We start from the raw sequence: 25,034 nt of genomic DNA on the forward strand, positions 1-25,034 counted from the left end.
TGTGCACAGTCACAGACTGTGACTGTGACTGTGCACAGTCTTTGCAGTGTGCACAGACACCTGTGGCATTTTAAAAATAAAATAAAATTTTATATATATTTTTTTAAATAAAAAAGTATAAAAAATTAGTTTTTTAGGGACATTTTTGGACTCGGTCAAAGTTGACCGAGTCCAAAATGTGGACGGACTCGGCCTGGACTCGTTGACCGAGTCCGACTCGGCGTTGACCGAGTCCGGGCCGAGTCCGAAGCCGCACCCGAGTCCGCACCCGTGTCGGGGCGTGTCGACTCGGGTGCGGCACCTCCTTAGCCGAGTCCGTGTGACATAGGTTTTTGGAAATATCATGTACAGGGATATCCATGTTCAGGAAGACCAAATGCATAGATATCCAAAGCCTCACGAAATAGATGTTTCCTGGACATTTTATTTGTTGACCTTGGACAAGCTTGTCTCTATAAATTTGTCTAAATATATTTGTTAGCCTCTTTTTGGTGAATGACACATCATGGAAAAATCTGCCACGTGCTTCTATGTCCTAATGTTACTTTAAACACATCATGATTCTGGATACCATCCATCAGCAGTGTATCCATTGCAGTTTGGTCACAAATAAATAAATAAATAAATAATATATATAAGGGAAATGAAAATCTACAAACTGGGCACTGTGCTAAATGAAATATGATATTTGATTTTTGGTGTTTTTTTTCGAAATTCTGACCTCATATATGTGTTCAACATGATTGATTTACCAGAAATCAACACTTGGATCATGCATTTTTATGGAAAAGATGGTATTTGGAGCCTTGGAGATTTATGAAAATTGTAGGCCGTTGATTTTTGAAACCTTATAAAAACCTATCCATGCATCGGAATCAAATGCTCAAAAAAGTGATTCCTATAAAAACAAGCATATAGATCACATTTGTATGGCCAGAATTTAGAAAAAACACCCAAAATCCCATAGGCCATAGCATGTTTCATTTAGCACCCTGCTCATTTTGTAGGTTTCCATTGCCCTATATATACATATATGTCTATATATATATGTGCTCTAATGAAAATACAAAAAGAATACAACTGGGTGCCTCTTATCGGCATACAAGAACACAAAAAATATACACAATCAAGATCACTTATGGGTCAATACAAAAGCAAAACCACATAAGCCATTTAAGGGCTAAATACAAGTAAAAAATATAGGAATATTATTAAGAGAATGCTTGTGAACAAGCTTAACATACAAGAGGGGTTTACACCTCGTATTTATACACAAAAGGAAGCAAAGAAGAGCCATTAGGAGCACTCCCAACAGCTTTATTCTAAGGGCATTATAAGGATTATAATGCCCTTGAGGAAAAGAATAAAATACATTAAAAAAGAAAACCCTAAAGTGCCCTCTAGGAACACCACTAATTACATAATGTGTAATGACCAAAATACCCCTAATGGATTCCACTTATTATTATATATATATATGTAAAAGTATCTCTAACAAGATACTAAGATCAAGACCTTAATATTCTTGATAACAAACTCGACACAACTCACAAATGCACAACGGCATAAAAAATATTGGAATCACTTTATTGAGCACTTGGGCTTTGACTCAAAGCCATGAAAAATACAAAGGGATGAAACCCCTATTTATAATCACACAAAGGAGCCACAAAAGGGGGCTCCCAAGAGAGTCGTTGGGAGCCCCCAACGGTCACATATGTGACCGTTGGAGGCTCCCCAACGACTCTTTGGGGAGCCTCCCTATGTGGCGCAAAAACCAAAAAAGAAAAAAAGAAAAAATTACAATCATATTCCAAGGGGAATATGCGTAAAATAGGAATTTATAGAAATACCCTTTTCTGGTAAAAAGAAACAAAAATAGGAAATAAGTAAATATATTCATATATATATATATTGAGATACATATACATATATACATAGTACGCACACACACACATATATATATATATATATATGAATATATATACGAGATTACAATTGATACATAATTTAATACCCCCCTCAAACTTAAGGCATGATGATCGAAAGTTTGCCAAGGAGAAAGTTGAATCGTGGTGCACATAAAGCTTTGGTGAAGAAATCTAACAACTGATATTCTGAAGTAACATAAGGAAGATCAATGATTTCTTTTAGACAGACTTCACGAACATAATGGCAGTCCATTTCAATGTGCTTAGTCCGCTCATGGAATGTATGATTTTTGGCAATATAAATTGCACTCTTGTTATCACAGCATAGCTTAGTGGACCTTTCAATAGTGATCCCCATGTCTTCAAGCAGCTGATGGATCCATACAATTTCCATGGTAGTAGTTGCCATGACACGATATTCAGCTTCAGTCGAAGAGAGAGAAACTTTTTGTTGCTTCTTACATCTCCACGAGATCAATGAATCACCTAAGAACACACAAAAACCAGTGGTGGAGTGATAGTTATTTGGGTCACCTCCCCAATCAGAGTCAGTATAAACAATTAATTTTAAATCAGAAGAAGTTGACTGAAAAACTCTCTTGCATGCTGAAACTGACTTGCCGTATGAACTGCATGTGAGATATCTGGTCTGGTAATACTTAGGTACATCAACGATCCTCCAAGCTGTCTGTAGAGAGTAGGATCAGAGAGAAGAACACCATCATCAATCTTCATTTTAGCTCCTACTATAGCAGGAATTTCACAAACCTTATCATCTGTAATACCTGACCTGTCAATAATCTCAGATGCAAGCTTAGTTTGAGACAAAAAATACCCTCTATGAGAGTATGCTACTTCAATACCCAAAAAATAAGTTAGAAATCCCAAGTCAGACATTTCAAATCTATCATTTAAAATCGATTTTATGCTTTTAATCCCTTTAGAATCGCTTCCGGTTATAAGCATGTCATTGACATATATAAGTAAAATAATAATCCCTGCATTGGATTTTCTAACAAACAAAGCAGTATCAGTAAAACAGGATGAAAAACCATTTTCTATCATTACGGAATTAAACCTAGCATACCAAGCCTTGGGGGCTTGTTTCAAACCATAAAGTGCTTTTCGAAGGCGAATCACCTTTCCTTTAAGAGACTCCATTCCAGATGAAGCATCCATGTACACTTCTTCATTTAGATCTCCATTTAGAAATGCATTCTTAACATCCATTTGATAGATGTTCTACTTGTTGATTGAGGCAACACTTATAAGACATTGGATAGTGACCATTCGAGCTACCGGGGCAAAAGTCTCTTCATAATCAATCCCATATTCTTGACTATATCCTTTTGCAACCAAACGACCCTTGTATCTCTTGAGGGACCCATCACTCTTATTGTTAACCTTAAATACCCATCTACACCCTATTGCTTTCTTACCTTTAGGAAGGTCATGAAATTCCCATGTCTTTGCTCTTCTCAGAACTTTGAGTTCATTATCCATTGCGGCTATCCATTCAGGACATTTCTGTGCTTCCTCGAAGTTTCTAGGTTCTATGTAAAAATGAATGGCGCTTAGACAGTCTTTATGTTTAGGTGAAAAAGACTCATATGAGAAGAACCTAGAAGGGATTTTTCTATGTCTTTCGGTCCTACGAAGGTTCTCCTCATTTTGAGAAGCAGTCCCACCAACATCATCATATCTTTCAAGGGTACTTCTGAAAGTATTTCTATCTCTATGAGTATAGGTTATGGGATCTCTATGCGGTTCCTCATTGACATGTTGATGAAATGAGGAGGACACAAGACTGGTCTCGTTATCACTTGAGTCATTCTGATTTGACTCATCATCACTAGTTTCATCACCTTCAGTTAAAAGATCAAATAGAAAAAAATAGTCTACATTCTCGTCATTAGGTTCAAGTTTTTCGAAACCACTGAGATTTTCCAAAAAACTTACATTTCTGGAAACATATAGTTTTGCATTTTTAATATCATAACACCGAAAACCCTTTTGAGTTTCAGAATAACCAAGAAAGGCACAAGGAATGGCCTTAAGGGAGAGTTTGTCATTTTTATCAATAAGGACAAAACATTTACATCCAAAAACCCTTAACTTGCTATAATCATGTTCTTTTTCATACAATCGTTCAAATGGGGAAACTTTGTTCAAATTTTTTGATGAAAGTCTATTTATGAGATAGACCGATGTAAGGGCTGCCTCAGCCAGAGTCTTTTCGAAATATTCTGTGAAATGAGCAAGGTTCTAGTTGTTTCAATGATATGCCTATGTTTTCGTTCAGCCAACCCATTTTGTTGTAGGGTTTTTGGATAGGATTTTTGATGGAGAATACCATGACTTTTAAGATAACTTTTGAATTCATTTGAAAGATATTCGCCACCAGAGTCAGTTCTAAGTATTTTTAAACTTCTGTTGAATTGATTTAAAATCATCATATGAAATGTTTTAAAAATTGAAAAAACTTTATGTTTATGTTTAAGAAAATATATCCAACAAAATCTAGTGTAATCGTTTACAAAAATAACATAGTATGAGAAACCTCCTTTAGATATCACAGGAGCCGGACCCCATACATCTGAGTGAATAATTTCAAAAGATTTTGTTGTAAACATGGATCTTTGAGTAAATAGTAGAGTTTTCATTTTTCCAAGAATACATTCATTACATACAAAATTCTCTTTACAAAGATGCTTAATAAAAGGCAAATAAGAGATTTTAACAATGTTGGGATGCCCCAGTCTCTTATGCCATACATGATTATCTTTGTTTTGAGCAACATTACAAAACTGGTTCTTGGGAATTTGGAGAAACTCAACATAGTAGAGGTCTCCTCTCCTAGAGCCTTCTCCAATCAACTTACCGGACTGCCGATCCTGTATCCAACATTTATTAGAACAGAATTTTATATCACAACCATAGTCCGAGAGTTGAGAGACCGGAAGTAAATTTAAGTTTAGTTTTGGTATAAGACAAATTTTTGGAATAAAAAAGTCTTGTTTTTCAAAATTGCCTATTTCTTTAATTTCAAGATGTGTTTCATCCGCCGTTGAGACAAAAGATGGAAGATAAATTTTAGAAAAATCGGAAAGAGAACAAGCACTTGGAGTCATGTGAAAAGATGCACCGGAATCTAGGAGCCAAGATGTCTTACCAGGAGGTGAGGAGGATGACATAGCTGCTTTAGAAATGCCTCCCTTGAGAAGAGGTTGTAGAGCATCCACAATTTGTTGAATGGAAAGAGCCCCATTTGATGAAGATGGTCGTTCCTCTGGTTGGGATGCCATAGCCGCAACAAGTATTTTCTTCCATTTGGGGCAAATGGTTTGATATGCCCGGGTTCTTTACAAAAATGACAACTTAATTTGCTATAGTCTCTTTTGCCATATCGATCATTTCCTTCTTGACCTTGATTTTTGAAATGAGGAGGTTTTTAGGCCTTCATATTATTTCCGGGTCTTGACACAGCATTAACCCCTTTACAATCATCTTAAGAAGAAGATGCAACAAGGATGCTAGGATTATTTTTATTAATCCCCATACGGGTTTCTTCACCACTTAGCTTAGTGATTACATCTTCAATAAAAGGAGATATTAAGGCGGATAGAAGAGAGGACCAAATTTGTTCAAATTCGGGTCTAAGTCCATTTAAAAAATTGAAGAATCGATCTTCCTCGAGTTGTTTGTGTCTTAACTCAATTGCTTCTCCGCTCCATTTTGGTTCGAGCATAGCTAGCTCGTCCCAAATAGACGATAGTTCAGCAAAATATTCCCGAATAGACAAATCGTTTTGTTGAAGGGTCAATGCCTTCTTTTGGAGGTAATATTTGTGTGATAAATCCCTTGAAGTATACATCTTTTCAAAGTACAACCAAGCTTCAGAGCCTTTTTGAACTTAATGATGTTGGCCTTGATCTTGGTTTCTACGGATGAAAAAATCCAAGACAAGATCTTGAAGTTCTTCATCTCTCACTCATCATGCTTTTTTTAATAATCTTCTAGGGCTTTTTGTCTATCTTCCCCTTCAAGAATCTTAATATCCCCTTTTTCAATAATGATAAGTTTGGGTTCCGGTTCCGGTATTAAACCTTGAACGTACCCCCAAAGGCCCTTTCCTTTGATATGGGCTTCTATATTGCCGGCCCAAACATGATAGTTCGAACCGCTAAGTTTAAAACCAAGGGAGAAGTGAGAGTCTTTTTCACCCATTAGAGAGGGTAGAAGATAAAAAATAACACGTACCTCAAAAGATTTCCAACGCTTTCTTGACAAAAGAGGCTTCTAAAATATTGTTCGAAGAAGATGATCCACTTCAAACTCAAATAGCTTGAAGGCACGTTTTTCGAGGCACTTCAAAAAAGAAGAGATGCATGATCATCCTTCTTCAACGAGACTCTGATACCATGTAAAAGTATCTCTAACAAGATACTAAGATCAAGACCTTAATATTCTTGATAACAAACTCGGCACAACTCTCAAATGCACAACGACATAAAAAAATATTGGAATCACTTTATTGAGCACTTGGGCTTTGACTGAAAGCCATGAAAAATACAAAGGGGGTGAAACCCCTATTTATAATCACACAAAGGAGCCACAAAAGGGGGCTCCCAAGAGAGTCGTTGGGAGCCCCCAATGGTCACATATGTGACCGTTGGAGGCTCCCCAACGACTCTTTGGGGAGCCTCCCTATGTGGCGCAAAAACCAAAAAAGAAAAAGAAAAAAAAAAAAGAAAAAAGAAAAAAAGAAAGAAAAGAAAAAAGAAAAAAAGAAAGAAAAAAAAGTACAAATAAAAAAGAATTACAATCATATTCCAAGGGGAATATGCGTAAAATAGGAATTTACAGAAATACCCTTTTCGGGTAAAAAGAAACAAAAAATAGGAAGTAAGTAAATATATTCATATATATATATATTGAGATACATATACATATATACATATGTATATGTATTTCAATATATATATATATATATATATACACACTTTAACATTTAACATGTATGTGTGTATGTGTGTGACCAAGCTGTGGTCATCCTATTCCCCAAAAAGTTGTCACTGGTTAAGACCCTTCAAAAATTATAATTTCAAGTGTCTTTTTGATCTGAACCTGCAGATCTATGTGGGATGTGCTGTAAATATTCTTTTTTCTTTCTCTTATAAAACACGATGTTTTATTTAATCTGCCCCGTTCTAGAGCAAAATATTTTTTACTTGCCCTCTCAAACAATCAGGAAAAACGATCTTTGATTGTCTTCTAGCAGGTTCTTTGCTTTTATCTTAACGAAGGTACTGCAGATGAAATATCAGTGTTATAGTTGTCTTTTGCTGTCTACTTATAAATTTCCTTGGACCGGCATTACCTTCAAGTGCATCTGCTTCCTTACCATCTTTGCTTTCTTTGTTGATCTAACTGAGAGTTGATATTAATCGATGTTCCGGCAGTGTTCTGTTATTGTAGCTTTGTTTAACTGATCTTGCTTTTTGCCTTCATTAATTATCTGGCTTTATGAAAACAATTTTTTTTTACAGAAATACATCATTCTTGGATTCATACCTCGATCCTGCGTTCATGTCATTGATAAAGGATCCAGATCAGAAGCGCCAGGAACAATGGGAAAAGGCTGCTCAAGCTCAAGCTAGCTGGAATTGTGCTAGATTTCTTGGATTTGGTGACCTTGGTCTTCCTCCATTATCTCCCTCAGAGGAATATTCACTTCATTCGAGATATCTTGCAAAAGCAAATTCTCTTAATCTTTCAGAAATTGCTGAAATGAAGATTGTGTAAGCATTGTTTCTTCAACAAAATATCTGCACTTAATGAATTTAAATTTTCTGAAGTTGGGGTCATTTGAGAGCCTCGGATCTCAGACGCAGGGATTTCTGGTCTGACCAACCCCAGAAATTTGAGGATCTTTTCCATGGTATCCTTTTTTATACTTAGATTTTGGACACATTTATTAAAATGTACATACATTTATACTTATATATATGATAGTATATATACATACATGTATACGTATGTATGTATGTATATATATATACTTATATAAATATAATATATATTACATATATTTATTAAACATATAAATAATGTATGTAATATAGGGAGAAGTCAAACAAAGTTTGACTGCTCCCAATGGCTAGAAATTCTAGCTGTTGGGAGCATTGCTCCGTCTTCACTCTCTCTCTCCCTTGTATATAAATAGGGGTGTTCTCCCCTTTGTATGGTAAGTCTTTTTACACTCTTTTTGTTAACAAATTATATTTTTTATCGTATCCCCTTTGTGGAGTTTGTGAGAGTGATCCTTTGGAACACTTTATGGTTCTCTTTGTGAATGTTGTGTGTTCCTTGAGAGAACACTTTCATGGAAGATTTAGATAACCTTTGGTTCGTGATTGAAGTCTTGTTTTATTACATGGTATTAGAGCCAGGTTGTGTTGAATCCCATTTGAAGTATCTTCATCAAAAGTGTTGGTGATCTTGCAAGCGTTCAAGTGATTGTAAAATTCTTTGGTGGAGGAGTGCTCGTGCTCATTATCTCTCCTCTCTTAGCCCTTGTAAAAATGGATGACAATGAAAATATTACCATAAAACCAATAAAACTCAATGATTTCAATTATGTAACATGGACTTCTATCATTAAACACCTTATTTGGGGAAAGGGATTGTGGGGACTAGTAGATGGATCCGAGCCAGAACCCAAGCTAGTTCTCACTAAGGTAGAGGATGAGAAAAAAGTTTTTCTAATCGAAAATGAGAAATCTAAGGCTATAACCACTTATGGGAAGAAGTGAAGGAGGGAACATGCCAAAATCATATCTTGGCTTATTAGTAGTATGGATGTAAAAAAATGTTCAAGCCTTGCTAAATTTGATCATGCCAACAAGGCTTGGGATTATTTTAAGAGAATGTATTCTCTTAAAGATATTGCACATGTATGCAATGTGCACAAGAGAGTTCAGACTATGGTTTAAGGGAATAAAATTATTAGAGAATATTATAATGACCTATCCGAACTTTGGGAAGAATTGACTCTTCTAGAGCCAAAGTGGTATTATCCCGAAGACAGGGAACTCCGCCAAAGGCAAATAGATGCATAATACTTTTATCAATTCATTAACAGTCTAAGTTTGGAATTTGAATCTACAAAGTCTCTTCTTCTTCATAGAGGAAAAGTGCCCTCTATTGAAGACACTATAGAAGAGTTGAGTATAGAAGAAAATAGATTGAAAAAGCATGTAAGCAAAAGTGAAGATGACTTGGTCTTAGCTGTTTCTCGACCAGGAAACTATGTTTGTGTATATAAGCACCTCACTATAGAAGACAAGGAAATTACTATGAAAAAAAGAAAATCATTTGTTATTTTGTCATGAACCGGGACACACTAAGACTTAATGTCCTAAACTAAAAGGGACATTTGAAAAGGTTGTGTCGGTTGGTTTTCCTCAATAATCAAAGGACAAGGACATTCCCACACCTCAAGAATCATGTATTGGAAGCATGTCTCTAGCTCCATTAGTTGAAGTCCTTCAACCTCTTTTTAGAAGGTCATCTTCCTCAGCTGGGGCCGCAATATCATCTTATTCGGACCCAGGTAAGATTCTTTGGCTTCTTGATTATGATGCATATTTTCATATGATCCCAAACACTGATATTTTATCCGAATGCTATAGCAATTGAAGCATGTTAAAAGTGTTTAAGCCGATGGTATTCCTCTTGAAATCAAAGGAATAGGAAGTTTTGAAAAAGATCTTTCAAACTAAAAAAGGTTTCTCATTCAAAAAATTAGATACGTTCCTAAATTAAATTTGAATATCTTATCCGTATCTCAAATATCCGATTATGGTTCTAATATCTCCTCTTTAAATGAATGTTTGGTGTAGGATTGCCAGTCAGGGAAGTTGATTGGGTAAGGCCATAGAGAGAGAGGTCTCTACTATATGAATTATTTGGAGATACCGAAAGATGCTTTTTGTTGTAATGTCCAAAAAATGGATTTAAAATTATGGCATAGAAGACTAGGACATCCCACTCTATCTAAAATTCCAATTTTTCTAAGTTTGAAATTTTTTTGTAATATTAATTATTTCACTTGTGAAATCTGTTTTCTAGGAAAAATGAAAAGATTACCTTTCAAGGATAAAACTTTTGTCTCATCTGAACCATTTGAGTTGGTTCATTTGGATGTTTGGGGTCCAACACTAGTTGTGTCTAAATGTGGATATGCATATTATGTTATTTTATGGATGACTGTACTAGATATACTTGAATTTACTTTCTTAAACATAAATCTGAAGTATTTTTTCATTTTCAAAATTTCGATAAGATGGTCAAAAATAGATTTGAAAATGATATTTCTATATTTCGTACTGATTTAGGAGGAATTTTTGTTTTCAAAATAATTTAAAAATTATCTCTACTCACATGACATCACGCATCAAAGATCATGTCGACATACATAACAACAAAATGACTTAGCTGAGAGAAAATATCGGCACATTATTAAAATTTAAAGGACTTTACTTATTGGCAGTTGTTGTAATGAAATTGTGGTCTTCCACAAATGCACTTGAATCCACCAAAAGAATGTCTATAAAGACATTTCAAGCAAACCCATAAAAAGGTATAAAAGTAAGAACACAATAATAAATGAATAAATCTTTATTGATAATAAAAATGCTTAAGAAGCATTCAAGTTAAAAATACATTAAGGGGTTCACCCCTATTTATACAAAGAAGAGGGAGAGAGGAGACAAGAAGAGTCGTTGGACTAACTTTAGTCCAACGACTATTATTATAGCCGTTGGACTAGAGTCCAACTACTACAAGTTAGTCAAGTTCCAACTAGGATACTAAAAAGAAACAAAAAAATATTAAAGAAAAATATATATAATAATAATATATAATAATAATATTATTATATATATATATATTACACTTTATATACAATTTACATTTTAACACTCTCCCTCAAACTTATAGTACAATGAGCGAAAGTTTGTCTAAGAGAAAGTGAAATCTGGGAGCAGCGAGAGGCTTAGTGAAAAAGTATGCTAATTTGTACTTTGATGTAACATATGGCAGATCAATTATTCTATGTAAGTATTCCTCCATGACATAGTGACAATCCATCTCGATGTGTTTGGTGCGCTCGTGAAATGTTCGGTTGCTTGCAATGTAGATCGCACTTTTGTTGTCACAACACATTTTTGAAGCTTGCATCGCTTCGGCTCCCGTATCCGCTAGTAGGAGTCTGACCCAAACAACTTTCATAGTGGTGGTTGCCATGACTCTGTATTCGGCTTCGGTGGAGGAAAGAAAAACTTTCTGTTGCTTCTTGCACCTCCATGAAATTCAGGATTCACCTAAAAATACATAAAAACTAGTGATTGTACTTATTATTGGGATTACCTCCCCAATCCGCATCAGTATATGCAAGTAAATTTAAAGACGATGAAGCAGACAAGAAGAGTTCTCATAAAAGAGAGAACTTTAAATATCTAATAATACACAAAACTGCTCCTATATGCATAGAGGTGGGAGAATGATGAAACTGACTCGCTGTGTGAACATGTGTTATATCTGGCCTAGTAATGAAAAGATAAGAAAGAGCTTCGATAAGCTGTCAGTAAGGAGTAGGATCATCAAGAAGTTCTTCATCATCAATTCTCATTTTAACGTTGACAACTTCTGGAGTGTCCACTTTCTTATCGTCTGTGATTCCAGACTTGAAAACAATATCAAAAGCAAATTTAGATTGAGACATTAAATACCCACGAGGGCAATAAGCAACTTCAATTTTTAAAAAATATCATAATAAACTTAAATCAGTTATTTCAAAATGAGTTTTAAGAAGATTTTTGATGTTTTCAACTCCCTGTTTATTGCCTCCGGTGATGATCATGTCATACACATAGAAAAGAAGCATTATAATCCCTGCATCAAAATTCTTAATAAACAAAGCAGTGTCAGTCAAATAGGATTGAAAACCAATATTAAGTATAACCTGACTAAACCTATCATATCAAGCTTTTGGGTCTTGTTTAAGACCATAAAGAGCTTTTTCTAAACGAAGAGCTTTACCCTTGAGAATACTAATACCAAGTAGGGCTTCCATGTATACTTCTACTAGGTTTTCATTTAGAAATGCATTTTTGAGATCCATTTGAAATATGAGCCATTTTCTTATGGAAGCCAAGGCAATTAAGGTTCTGACAGTGGTCATACGAGTAACTGAGGCAAAGGTTTCTTCATAATAAATGCAATATTCTTGGGCATAGCCTTTGGCCACTAGTCGAGCTTTATATCTTTCAAGAGTTCTATCACTCTTGGTTTTAACTTTGTAAACCTATCGACAACCTATAGGTTTCTTACCTAGAGGAAGATCTTGAATAGTTCAAGTAGAAGCCTTTTCAAGTGCATCCAACTCAGTTTTTATGGCTTCTACCCATTCTACATGATTTTTGTCTTGAGAGTACGATGATGGTTCTTCATATGAGTGTATTAATGCAATAACTGCCTTATATGTTGGTGAAAATGATTTGTATAACATTTTTCAGGAGGCCTCGAAACTCGGGATAACCTTCTGGTGGATACTTCAGAATATTTTTCTAGTGCACATGGAAGATTTGACTCTCTTCGTCTAGAATATTGTAAACCAACATCCTTATGGATTTCCTCTTTATTGTCATCATTGTGTTCATTGTACTTTGATCATCGCCAAAGTCACATTCAAGATCATATTCAATAGATTTTGAGGTCAAATCTATTAGGAAAGAATATTCAATGACTTTCTTAGGTTTTTCAAAATCAAAGAAGCTTTCTTTTTCAAGGAAAGATACATTTCTTAATACATATAGTTCATTTTGAAGGTCAAAACACCTATAGCTTTTTCTATTATTGGCATATCTTAAAAAGGTATAGGGAATCGCACGGGAAGAGAGTTTGTCATTTTTGTTAGTAAAAACAAAACACTTGCATCCAAACACTCTCAATCTAGAGTAATCAGGAGAAAGATTCACAAGTTTTTTAATTGAAGTTATATTTTTCAAAGAGGATGGCATTAAATTAATGAGATAAGTAGCAGTTACTATAACTTCTGCCCAAAATTACTTTGAAACATGATTTGCTATTAATAAAGTCCTAGTTGTTTCCATGATGTATCGCTGTTTACGTTCAACTAGTCCATTTTGTTGTGGTGTGTATGGACAAGACCTTTGATGCGTAATGCCATGTAAACTGCGATAATTTTTGAATTCTTTGGACATAAATTCTCTCCCTGAATCTTTGCGAAAAATTGATATATCATTTTAAAATTTATTTTTAACCATGTTATGAAATGTTTGAAAGTATGAAAAAACTTCCGATTTATGTTTAAGTAAATCCAAGTATGCCTAGAAAAATCATCAACAAAAATGACATAATATGCAAATCCACCTTTCAAAACAATTGGTATAGGACCCCAAATATCCGAATGAACTAATTAAGTGGTCTAGAAGAAACAAAGGTTCTATCATGAAATGATAATCTTTTTATTTTGCCAAGAATACAGTCTTTATAAGTAAAATTTTCAGAATTACAAAATTTTTCAAGACTAGGAAAATGTTGGATTTTGGCCATATGAAGATGACCAAGTCTTTTGTGCTACAAATCCAACTCTATTTTTTGAATATTCTAACAAAAAACATTCTTAGACAAATCCAAAAAATCCATGTAACAGAGTCCTTCTCTATGTCCTTCCTCAATTAGCTTTCCTGTTTGGCGATCCTGTACCCAACATCCATGAGAAGAAAATGAGACATTACATCCATAATCAATTATTTGAGAAATAGATAAAAGATTTAAATTCAGTATAAGAATATATCTAACTTCTAAAATAAAAAATTTCTTAGTTTTATGGACCTTTTCAAAATTTTCTATTCCTTCTATTTCAATAGAGGTTCCATCAACTGTAAATTTTTTTGACACACTTGACTTATTTTTGAAACATTCGGTAAGCTATTGTCATTTGGAGTCATATGAAAAGAAGCACCAGAGTCAAGAAGCTAAGGAAAGTTACTTGGATCGGAAAAGGATGACACAACTGCTCCAGTTGAGGCTTTAGATGAGGAAATAGCTCCTTTGATAAGGGGTTGAAGAATCTCTATCAATTGAGTCATAGAAACCGGTGCATCTTGATCTTTGGGTTCTGATCTAACAATCGCGACTCTCTTTTCTCTTAGCTCTTTAAGTTTAGAACACTGAGGCCTATAGTGCCCTGGTTCATGACAATGGTGACAAATGACTTTTCTCGTGTCAAAGTCACCATTTTGTTTGTTGAAATGAGGTGACCTATAAGAGCGTACATGATTACCCGGTCTAGACACAGATAAAACAAAATCATCTTCTAGTTTTGGAGTATTCTTTTTAATTCTATTTTCCTCCATAGTTAGTTTCTCTACAGTATCAACGATAGCGGAAACTTTTCCTCGATGAAGAAGAGCTGATTTAGTCGACTCAAATTCCGGTCTTAAACCGTTTATAAATTGATAAAAATGCTTCATATCAAGTTGTTTTTTACGGAGCTCAATGTCTTCGGGACAATGCCATTTTGGTTCTAAAAGAGTCAATTCTTCCCAAAGTTCGGATAACTCATTGTAATATTCTCGAATGGTTTTATCCTTTTGAGTCATTATTCGAACTTTGTCTTGTAAATTGCACACATGTGCAATATCTTTGAGGGAATACATATTTTTAAGATATTCCTAAGCCTTATCGACATGTTCGAACTTAGCAAGACTAGAGCATTTTTTAATGTCTACGCTATTAATTAGCCATGACATAATTTTGCATGCCCTATCCTCCATTCTTTCCATTTATTTTTATAAGTGGCTAGCGCCTTGCTCTTCTCCTCTTTCGTTAGAGGAACTTTTTTATCACCCTCTATTTTAGTGAGAGATAGTTTAGGTTCCGAATTGGAACCATTCACTATACCCCATAGCCCTTTTCCCCAAATGTGATGCTTCATAATCGAAACCCACATTAAATAATTAGTATAATTTAACTTTATAGGTATGATGGTGATCTTATCATTATCATCCATCTTTTACAAGGGCGAGAAAGAATTAGATGAGAGAAGAAAAAGAGAATAAAAGAGAGGATGAAATACAATTTTTTGTAGTAAAAGAGGTTCTTCAATTGCCTCATTTCTTCAACGATTCTTTTTTAGCCAAGAACAATGTGATGAAGCACCTTTTGCAAGTACACAAAAAATGAGACAAAAGCTCTTCAAGATCTACGATCTCCATGGCTCTGATACCATGTAATGAAATGATGGTCTTCCACAAATGCACTTGAATCCACCAAAAGAATGTCTATAAAGACACTTTAAGCAAACCCATAAAAGGGTATAAAAGGAAGAACACAATAATAAATAAATAAATCTTTATTGATAATAAAAATGCTTAAGAAACATTCAAGTTAAAACTACATTGAGGGGGTTCACCCCTATTTATACAAAGAAGAGAGAGAGGAGAGCTCATTTGGAACTCTCACAAGAAGAGTGGTTGGACTGTAGTTCAATTCAATGGCTCTTATTATAGCCGTTGGACTAGAGTCCAACAGCTACAAGTCAGTCAAGTTCCAACTAAGAACTTGACTGAAAAACAATCTAGTTCCTATTGAATTAGATACTAAAAAGAAACAAAAAAATATTAAAGAAAAAAAACTATAATAATAATAATAATATATAATATTATTATATATATATATTATATTACAATTTATATACAATTTACATTTTAACAGCTACGTGCCTAAGGTTTTTTAAGTAGAAGTTGTTCTGTTGTTTATCTTATAAACATAATGCCATCTTCTTCTTTACACAATATTTCACTGACCGAAAAACTCTTTAAACTCTCCTCTGATTATTCAAGATTACGAATTTTTGGTTGCAAATGCTTTATTTTTATCAATAAGAATGACAAGTTTTCTCCTAGAGCTATTCCTCGTGCCTTCTTTGGTTATGCCGATAACTAAAAAAAATATAGGTATTATGATTCTAAAAATGAAAAATTATACATCTCTCGAAATGTACCTTCTTAGAAAAAGAAAATTTATTTGATAAGGATCAACTAAAGGAAGTAACCGAGTATTCTTTTTTGTTAGACCTTGTTTCAAAGCAAGATATTGACAACTGTGATTATGAGCATGATTTGGAGAACACTATTGAATCTAGCGACTATGAACCACTTGATGAATTGCCGCTCAATGATCAAACGTGTATGCAATATTCTAGGCGGGGAAATCAAAACCCATGTGCACTTGAAAAGTTTTCTAACCTTAGTAAAGATGAATTGCAAATTAGGAAATCATCTAGAGTATCAAAACCCCTATCAAAATTGTATCCTATGATTCATTTTCTTCAAAATATCAAACATGCATAGCTCTGATTTACTCATATGTAGAACCCTCATCGTACGCTCATGCTAAAGAACATTCTGAATGGGTTGAAGCTATGAAGGTAGAACTTGAAGCCTTGGAAAAGGCTCAAACTTTGTCTATTCAAAATCTTTCACTAGGAAAGAAACCCATAGGTTGTAGATGGGTATATAAAATAAAAACTAAGAGTGATAGAACCCTTGAGCGATATAAAGCTAGGTTAGTTGCAAAGAGATATTTGCAAGAACATGACATTGATTATGAAGAAACCTTTACACCAGCTGCCCGTATGACCATGGCTAGAACTCTTATTGAAGTAGCAGGTCTATATATCAAATGGATGTTAAAAATGCAAATTTTAAATAAAAATCTTATGGAAGAAGTGTACATGGAGGCACCCCTTGGTATAAGTCTTTCTCAAGGAAAGACTCTTCGCCTTCAAAAGAAATTATATGGGTTGAAACATGTACCTAAAGCCTGTTATGATAGATTCAGTAAAGTTATGTTTGATATTAGTTTTAGATCTTGCTTGATTGACACTGCTTTGTTTATTAAGGATTCTAATGCAGGTAGTGTCGTTCTGCTAGTCTATGTAGATGACATGATAATCACTGGAGGCGACAATCAAGGAGTTCAATATATCAAAAATATTCTTAAAGCTAGTATTGAAATGACTTATTTGGAATTTCTACGCTACTTTTTAGGAATCGAAGTTGCTTATTCTCCTAAAGGGTATTTATTATCTCAATCTAAGTTTGTTTTTTATATTATTCTCTGGTCTAGAATATTAGATGATAAGAAAATTGACACCCTTGAAGTAACAAATGTTACGATGAGAATTGATGATGGGGAGCCTCTGGATGATCCAACTCCTTATAGACAACTTATCAAAGCTCTTTCTTATCTAACTTTTACTAGACCTGATATAGCACATGCTGTACACAAAGCTAGTCAATTTCATTACGGTCCCACAACTGTTCACATGAGAGCGGTTTTGCGTATTATTAGATATCTTAAAAATTCTCTCTAAAGGCATGTTTATGTTTTCCTCTTCTGCATTAGATTTACTTGCCTATAGAGATACCGATTGGGGAGGTGATCCAAACAATAAACACTCAACCATAGGTTTTTGTGTTTTCTTAGGTGAATCGTTGATGTTATGGAAGTGCAGAAAACAACATAAGGTCTATCTTTCTTCAACTGAAGCTGAATACCAGGTCAATGACTACTGCCATAATGGAAGTTGTGTGGCTGCGAAGACTATTGGCTGATATGAAAGTTTCTAGGAGCTTCAAAGATGTGCTGCGACAATAAGAGTGCTATCTACATTGCCAGCAAAAACACGTTTCACGAAAGAACGAACATCGAGATGGATTGTCATTACGTTCGAGCGGAATATCTTAAAAAAACTATTGATCTGTTTTATGTCACATCAGAGTACCAGTTGGTGGACTTCTTTACCAAACCTCTCTCTGCCCCTAAGTTTTACTTCCTTTTAAGCAAACTTTCGGTTATCCTACCGTAAATTTGAAGAGGAGTGTTAAAATGTAAATATATTTATACTTATTTATATATAATAATATATATACATACATGTATTTGTGTATATATACGTGTATATATATTACATATAAATTTATTAAACATATAAATAATATATGTAATATAAGGAGAAGTCAAACTAAGTTTGACTGCTCTCAACGGCTAGAAATTCTAGCCGTTGGGAGCCTTGCTCCCTCTCTACTCTTTCTTTTAATCTCACTTTTTGCCCTTGTATAAATAGGGGTGTTCTCTCCTTTGTTTTGTAAGCCTTTTGGCACACTCTCTTTGTTAAATAAATTATATTTTTTATTGTCTCCTTTGTGGGGTTTGTGAGAGTGATCCTATGGAACACTTTGTGGTTCTTTTTGTAGATGTTGTGTGTTCCTCGAGAGAACACTTTCTTGAGGATTGGAGAACCTTTGGTTTGTGATTAAAATCTTCTTGTTTTATTACATTGCTCACATGGGAACTGTTTTGCGTATTATTAAATATTTTAAAAATTCTCTCTCTAAAGGCCTGTTTATGTCTTCCTCTTCTACATTAAATTTATTTGCCTATACAGATGCATACTGGGGAGGTGATCCTAACAATAGACGCTCAACCACAAGTTTTTGTGTTTTCTTAGGTGAATCGTTGATCTCATGGAGGTGCAAAAAGCAATAGAAGGTCTTTTTTTCTTCAACTCAAGCTGAGTACCGGTTCATGGCTACTACCACAATGAAAGTTGTGAAAAGTGTATTCTGGGTTATTAGGACCTGACCCGAATACACCTTTTGTATGTACAGTAGTTTGTAAAGTTTTATTTTATTCGGGTCTGGACAATGCACCTGACCCGGATCCATATTGTTTCTTGAACATATTAATGAAAGTTTAGGTCACGATTTCAATAGTTGAAATCGTGACAGCCGCAGCCCCTTCTTCCCTTTCTTCTTCTGTTCTCTCTCTCTCTCTCTTTTCTCAATACAGGTATCAGAAAAGATTCTAACATGGTATAAGAGCGGAGATCCATCTAAGGGCTGAAGAGGCTTTCGAAAGGTGCGACGATCAGAGATTTGAGGTTTTTCGTCCCTCCTCTTCTACTCTTCTTCATTTTTTTTCTCCTTCTTTCTCGTTCCTTCATCTATTTTCTGAATTTTTCTGTGTACCCATGTCCCACGTGGGCCTAACATTCACATGGATCTGAGATTCACGTGAATCCTGTTCACATATATACTGCGTGTTAAAAAGGGGCAATTCTATTTCACGTGAATCGCTGAAATCGATTCACGTGAAACACAGAAACAACCCACGATTCCTATTCCAGATCTGTCTTCTTTTGTCTGGCGTTATTTGATCTGGTGCACCAGATCTGTCTCTTTTGCCCAATCTTCTCCACGCATTTATTCTGCATATTCAGATATCAAGCCCTTCTCGGTAATTATTTTTTTTTTGTTGTGTGATTTTCCTTTCTTCTGATTCTCATTTTCTATATTTGCCTGAAAATATATCTAACGTATGGAAGTAATTTTCATCACGTCAATCTCTAATCTTTCAAGAGTGTAAAGGAAAGCTCAGGTCTGACTCTCTTCTGAATCTGACAGCCTGCGATCTCTTGTTAAAAAAAAAAAGAAAAAAAAGAAAAAAGGCTGAGCACTTCGTAAACACTCTTGTTGAATTTTATTTCTCAATGGACTCTTATTCTTCTTAATCGAATATTTCTTCAAGCTTTCTCAATCAACTCGTTTCTGAAAAGTTGAATACCTCAAACTTCTTGATTTGGAAGAGACAAATCATTCCTTTTATAAGGAACCAAGGTCTCTTAGGTCACCTGGATGGAACCACTCCAGTCCCACCATAATTTGTCACGAGAGAAGAGAAAGATGATAAAGGGGAGAGTTCAATTGTGTATGTCAAAAATGCAGAATACCTCAACTGGGAAAGGAAAGATCAATCAGTAGTTGTATACATCACTTCTACCTTGTCTTAAGAGGTCCTTGTTGCTATTCCTGACAATTGTACAACCCTGTAACTCTGGGAGCGATTGATTCAGACGTATTCACAAGTTTCACAAGCGAGGATGGTTTTTCTCAAGATGGAATTTCAGTTGCTGAGAAAAGATTCCATGACCATCATGGAATATCTGAACAAGATGAAGAATATCACAGATCAACTTGCAGTTATAGGATGTACGGTAAGTGACAGTGATATGGTGCAACAAACTCTGAGTGGATTGGGATCTGACTACAATATGATTGTCACTTCACTATTGTGTCTGCCTGTCCTTCCTACCTTTGATGAGTTACGAGCTAAATTGATCCAGTATAAAATGACTCTGAAGGGTTTTTCTGAAGAAACTCATGTTCATACAAATTTCCAAGAAGTTTTTGCCACAGGAGTAACTTACGGTCGAGGACGAGGACGAGGGGGGCAATGGCGAAGTGGACACGGAGGACGTGGTTTACTTCCCACTCCAAATATTTTGACTCATGCGCAGGGACAAAGACCCATCCCCACTTGCTTCCTTTGTAACAAAAGGGGGCATATCAAGGCGAATTGTTGGCATAATCCAGAAAATAAAGGAAAGGCTCCACAGACAGAAACCAAAAGAAAGTTCACAAATATCAGAGACAATGGAGAGATTAAAGATCTGCTGATATCCGCCTTGTCAGAATTAAAATTGAAGCAGAGTGATGAAGGCACTTGATTTGTCGAATCAGGGGCAGCAACTCATGTGACAGGTGATGCAGGTAAACTTTCTAACCCTATTCCTTATTTTGGCAAGAGTAAGATTGTCACTGGTGATGGATCCCACCTTCCTGTTTCTCATGTTGGAAAAACTGCCATTCCCATGTCACATTCTACTCTTGTACTTTCTGATCTTTATACTCCCGACATCAAGAAAAATATTGTCTGTGTTTCCAAACTTATTGATGATAATCATGCTTCAGTTGAATTCACTCCCTTCTCTGTGCAGGTCAAGGACCTACGCACGAGGGAAACATTCGCTGAAGGAAAGAGACGAGGCAATATGCATGTCTTTGAAGAAGCTCCATGTCATTCCGTCCGTCCTTCTCATCAGGATTCAAAGTCTTCATTAGAGTCGTGTTTCTCCTCTTCTGCAAATGTTTTTAGTATTTCTGAATGTAATAAGACTTATGGCATAGTCGATTAGAACATTGTGGGAGTCATTTTATTGAGAAACTTGTCTCTAATAATCTCATTCCAAAAGAAAGTCTCAATGGGGATAAAAAAAGTCAGAAGTGTTCCAGTTGTCTTTCATGCAAAAGTCATGTATTGCCTTTTCATTCCATTAATAAGAGAGCTTCAAAACCTTTTGAGATAATTTGTTCTGATGTATGGGGACCCGCCCCAATTGTCTCTGGATCTGGGAGAAAATACTGTAAAGAGTCTTACACACAATCAAGTCTACAAACAACTTGACAAAACATACATTCACCCAATATGGTAAACTAAAATAGCATACAAAATGCTCCACAACACAAACATAAGAATAGTGCATAAATGCACTTGAATCTGAATATGTAAGAGGTAAACCCCTCTACCTTTATATTTAAATTACAATGGGCAACATGCCCTTATTTATAGAGAGATTACATGAGAGGAGCTATTGGAGTAGCTGTTGGGCTACTCCCAACAACTCTAATTAGAGCCGTTGGAAGTAGCCCAACAGCTCTATTCAAACAGTCAACATTTTGACTGTTTGACAGAACCTGACAAAAAGGTTGTTGGCTGTTTTGACAGCCCAATAGCTCTAGTCAATTATGACTGTTTGACAAAAAGACAAAAAAATAAGAAAGAAATAAAATTACAAAAATAAATAAATAAAAAAGTATTACAAGAATATAAGTATATACTTTAAATATATAGTTATATACATATATATATATACATATACATACTCTTGTATTACGAAAAGTATGTATATATATATATAAATAAATAAATATATATATATATATATATTCAAGTATATACATATATATGTTATTTTCTAACAGTCTCCCTCAAACTTATGGTGAAATCACCGAAAGTTTGTCAAGTAAAAAGTTGAATCTTGGTGAGCACAGTGCCTTGGTGAAGAAGTCAGCAAGTTGATATTCTGATGTCACATAGGGAAAATCAATAGTCTTCTTCAAATATTCTTCACGAACAAAATGGCAATCCATCTCTATATGCTTAGTTCTTTCATGAAATGTATGATTTCGAGCAATGTATATCGAACTCTTATTGTCACAGCACAATCTTGTAGGATTCTGAAGGTGAATCCCCATATCTGAAATCAACTGTTTGAGCCACACGACTTCCATAGTAGTAGTTGCCATTGCTCTATATTCAACTTCTGTAGATGATAATGACACCTTTTGTTGTTTCTTGCACCTCCATGAAATCAAAGATTCACCTAAAAACATACAAAAACCAGCTGTTGAGCGCCTGTTATTTGGATCTCCTCCCCAATCAGCATCAGAATATGCAATAAGATCTAAGGAGGAGGAAGATGACAGAAATACTCCCTTATTTATAGTGCCTCTGATGTATTTAATAATTCTCATGACTGCACTCATATGAGTTGATGTTGGAGCGTGTTGAAATTGACTGACTATATGTACAACATGTGCTATGTCTGGTCTTGTAATACTTAAATACATAAGAGATCCCACTAGCTGTCTGAAGGGAGTTGGATTGTCCAAAGGAACTCCATCATCGGCTCATATTTTCATTCCGACAATCTCTGGAGTATCAACAACTTTATCATCTGAAAGTCCTGACCTGTCAATAATATCTGAAACAAACTTTGTTTGTGACAATATATATCCTCGGTTAGAGTATGAAACTTTTATACCAAGAAAGTATGTTAGATACCCAAGATCTGTCATTTCAAAAGAATTTTTCAAAAACTGTTTTACTTTCTTGATTCCCTCCTTGTCACTACCTGTAATTAACATATCATCAACATATAAAAGTAAAATTATAATACCAGCAGAAGAGTTCTTGATAAACAAAGCTGTATCAGTATAGCATGGTTTAAAACCATACCTTGTAATAACATTGTTAAAAGTATCAAACCAAGCTTTAGGTGCTTGTTTGAAGCCATATAATGCCTTTTTTAATTTAAGCACTTTACCTGAAGGAATTATTAATCCAGGTGGAATATCCATATATACTTCTTCATTGAGATTCCCATTTAAAAATGCATTTTTATCATCCATTTGAAATATATTCCAATTTTTAATAGCTGAAATAGCTACAAGCATTCGAACAGTGGTCATTCTGGCAACAGGAGCAAAAGTTTCTTCGTAATCTACTCTGTATTCTTGAGAATATCCTTTGACAACTAGCCAGGCTTTATGCCTTTCCAAGGATCCATCACTTTTGGTTTTTACTTTAAAAACCCATTTACAACCTATTGTCTTCTTTCCTATAGGTAAATCCAGAATTTCCCAAGTATTAGCATCTTTAAGAGCTTCTAATTCTATGTGCATAGCTTTTAGCCATTCAGGTAAATTTTTTGCTTCATTGTAACATGAGGGTTCAAAATATGGGTGGATAGCTATAAGACATGCTCTATGCTTAGGAGAGAATGAATCATAAGACACAAATTGATTTGGGATTCTTGAAGTTTGTTCTGATCTACGAATAGTGGTTTGTTCTGAAGGAATTTCTGATGCTTCATGATTACTTTGATTTACACCTTCATTGGATGAATTTCGATTTCTTCTAGTGTATACTATTGGTTCAACTGTTGTTCTATTTTCAATAAGAGGTTCTACATAAATATTTTCATCATTAGACAATAGTTTGAACAAGAAAGAATAATCAGAGTTTATGTCTTCCGACATGTTTTCTTCAAATCCACTTTCATTTTCAACAAAATTAACATTCCTTGAAATGAGAAGTTTATCATTTTTGGTATCATAACATTTAAATTCTTTTTGTGTTTCTGAATAACCAATGAACGCACAGGAAATAGCTTTAGAAGATAGTTTATCTCCTTTATCATTCAAAACATAACATTTGCAACCAAAGATTCTCAGTCTTTGATAGTCAGGTTGATATTTGAATAATTTTTCAAAAGGAATTTCATTAGATAAAGTTTTGGAAGACATCCTATGTATAAGATATACTGAGGTTAATGCAGCTTCAGCCCAAAGATTTTTTGGAACATTTTTAGCAATAAGAAGAGTCCTTGTAGTTTCCATAATATGTCTGTGTTTCCTTTCTGAAATTCTATTTTGTTGCGGGGTTCTAGGACATGATCTTTGATGTAAAATTCTTTCGTTTTCTAAAAATTGTTTAAACTCATTTGACAAGTATTCTCCTCCAGAGTCAGTTCTGAGAATTTTGAGTTTACTTTCAAATTGATTTTTAATCATGTTATGGAATGTTTTGAAGGTTGCAAATAGATCTGATTTATACTTAAGAAAGTAAATCCAACAATATCTAGTGAAGTCATCAATAAACACAACATAGTAGGAGAATCCTCCTTTAGAGGCTACAGGAGCAGGACCCCATACATACGAATGAACTAATTCAAAAGGCATTGAGGAGTAAAAAGTTCTTTGACCATAAGGCAAGACTGTCATTTTACCAAGTAAACATTCTTTGCATTCAAAATTATCTTTACAAAGATTCTTGGTAATAGGTACAAAATTTAATTTTCTTATATTTGGATGCCCAAGTCTATGATGCCAAGTCCATATGTATTTTGTTTGGGCAGTGTTGCAAAATGATTCCTTTGGAATACAAAGGAAATCCATATAATAGAGATCTCCTTGCCTAGAACCTTCCCCAATCAATTTCTCGGACTAGCGATCCTGCACCCAACATTTACTTGATGAGAAAATGACATCATATCCATGATCCGAGATTTGAGAAATAGAAAGTAGATTAAGATGAAGTTTTGGTATAAGTCTTATTTTCGGAATATAAAAGTTGTTATATTTTGACAAATCATTTTTAAAAATTCCAACACCCTCTATTTCCAAGGCAATACCATCGGCAGTGGAAACAAATGATGCATTTGAATTAAGTTGACATTTGGATAGTATAGATCTATGTGGGGTCATATGAAAAAAAGCTCCTGAATCAAGAAGCCAAGAGCACATACCAGGAGTAGAAGAGGTT

At 34.7% G+C, this 25,034-nt stretch overlaps 1 protein-coding gene across 1 annotated transcript in view; it reads left to right on the plus strand.

Annotated features, from left to right (window-relative positions):
* Positions 1-25,034, plus strand: part of LOC149837630 (uncharacterized) — a 52,758-nt gene that overhangs the window by 623 nt on the left and 27,101 nt on the right. Inside the window, exon 2 of the mRNA XM_090006164.1 lies at positions 7,481-7,732. Within this exon, the coding sequence (XP_089862290.1) occupies positions 7,481-7,732 (252 nt within the window). The remainder of the gene's footprint in view (positions 1-7,480; positions 7,733-25,034) is intronic.

This window comes from Nuphar pumila, chromosome 5, assembly GCF_984573655.1.
Source record: "Nuphar pumila chromosome 5, dmNupPumi1.hap1.1, whole genome shotgun sequence".
Lineage (NCBI taxonomy): Eukaryota > Viridiplantae > Streptophyta > Magnoliopsida > Nymphaeales > Nymphaeaceae > Nuphar > Nuphar pumila.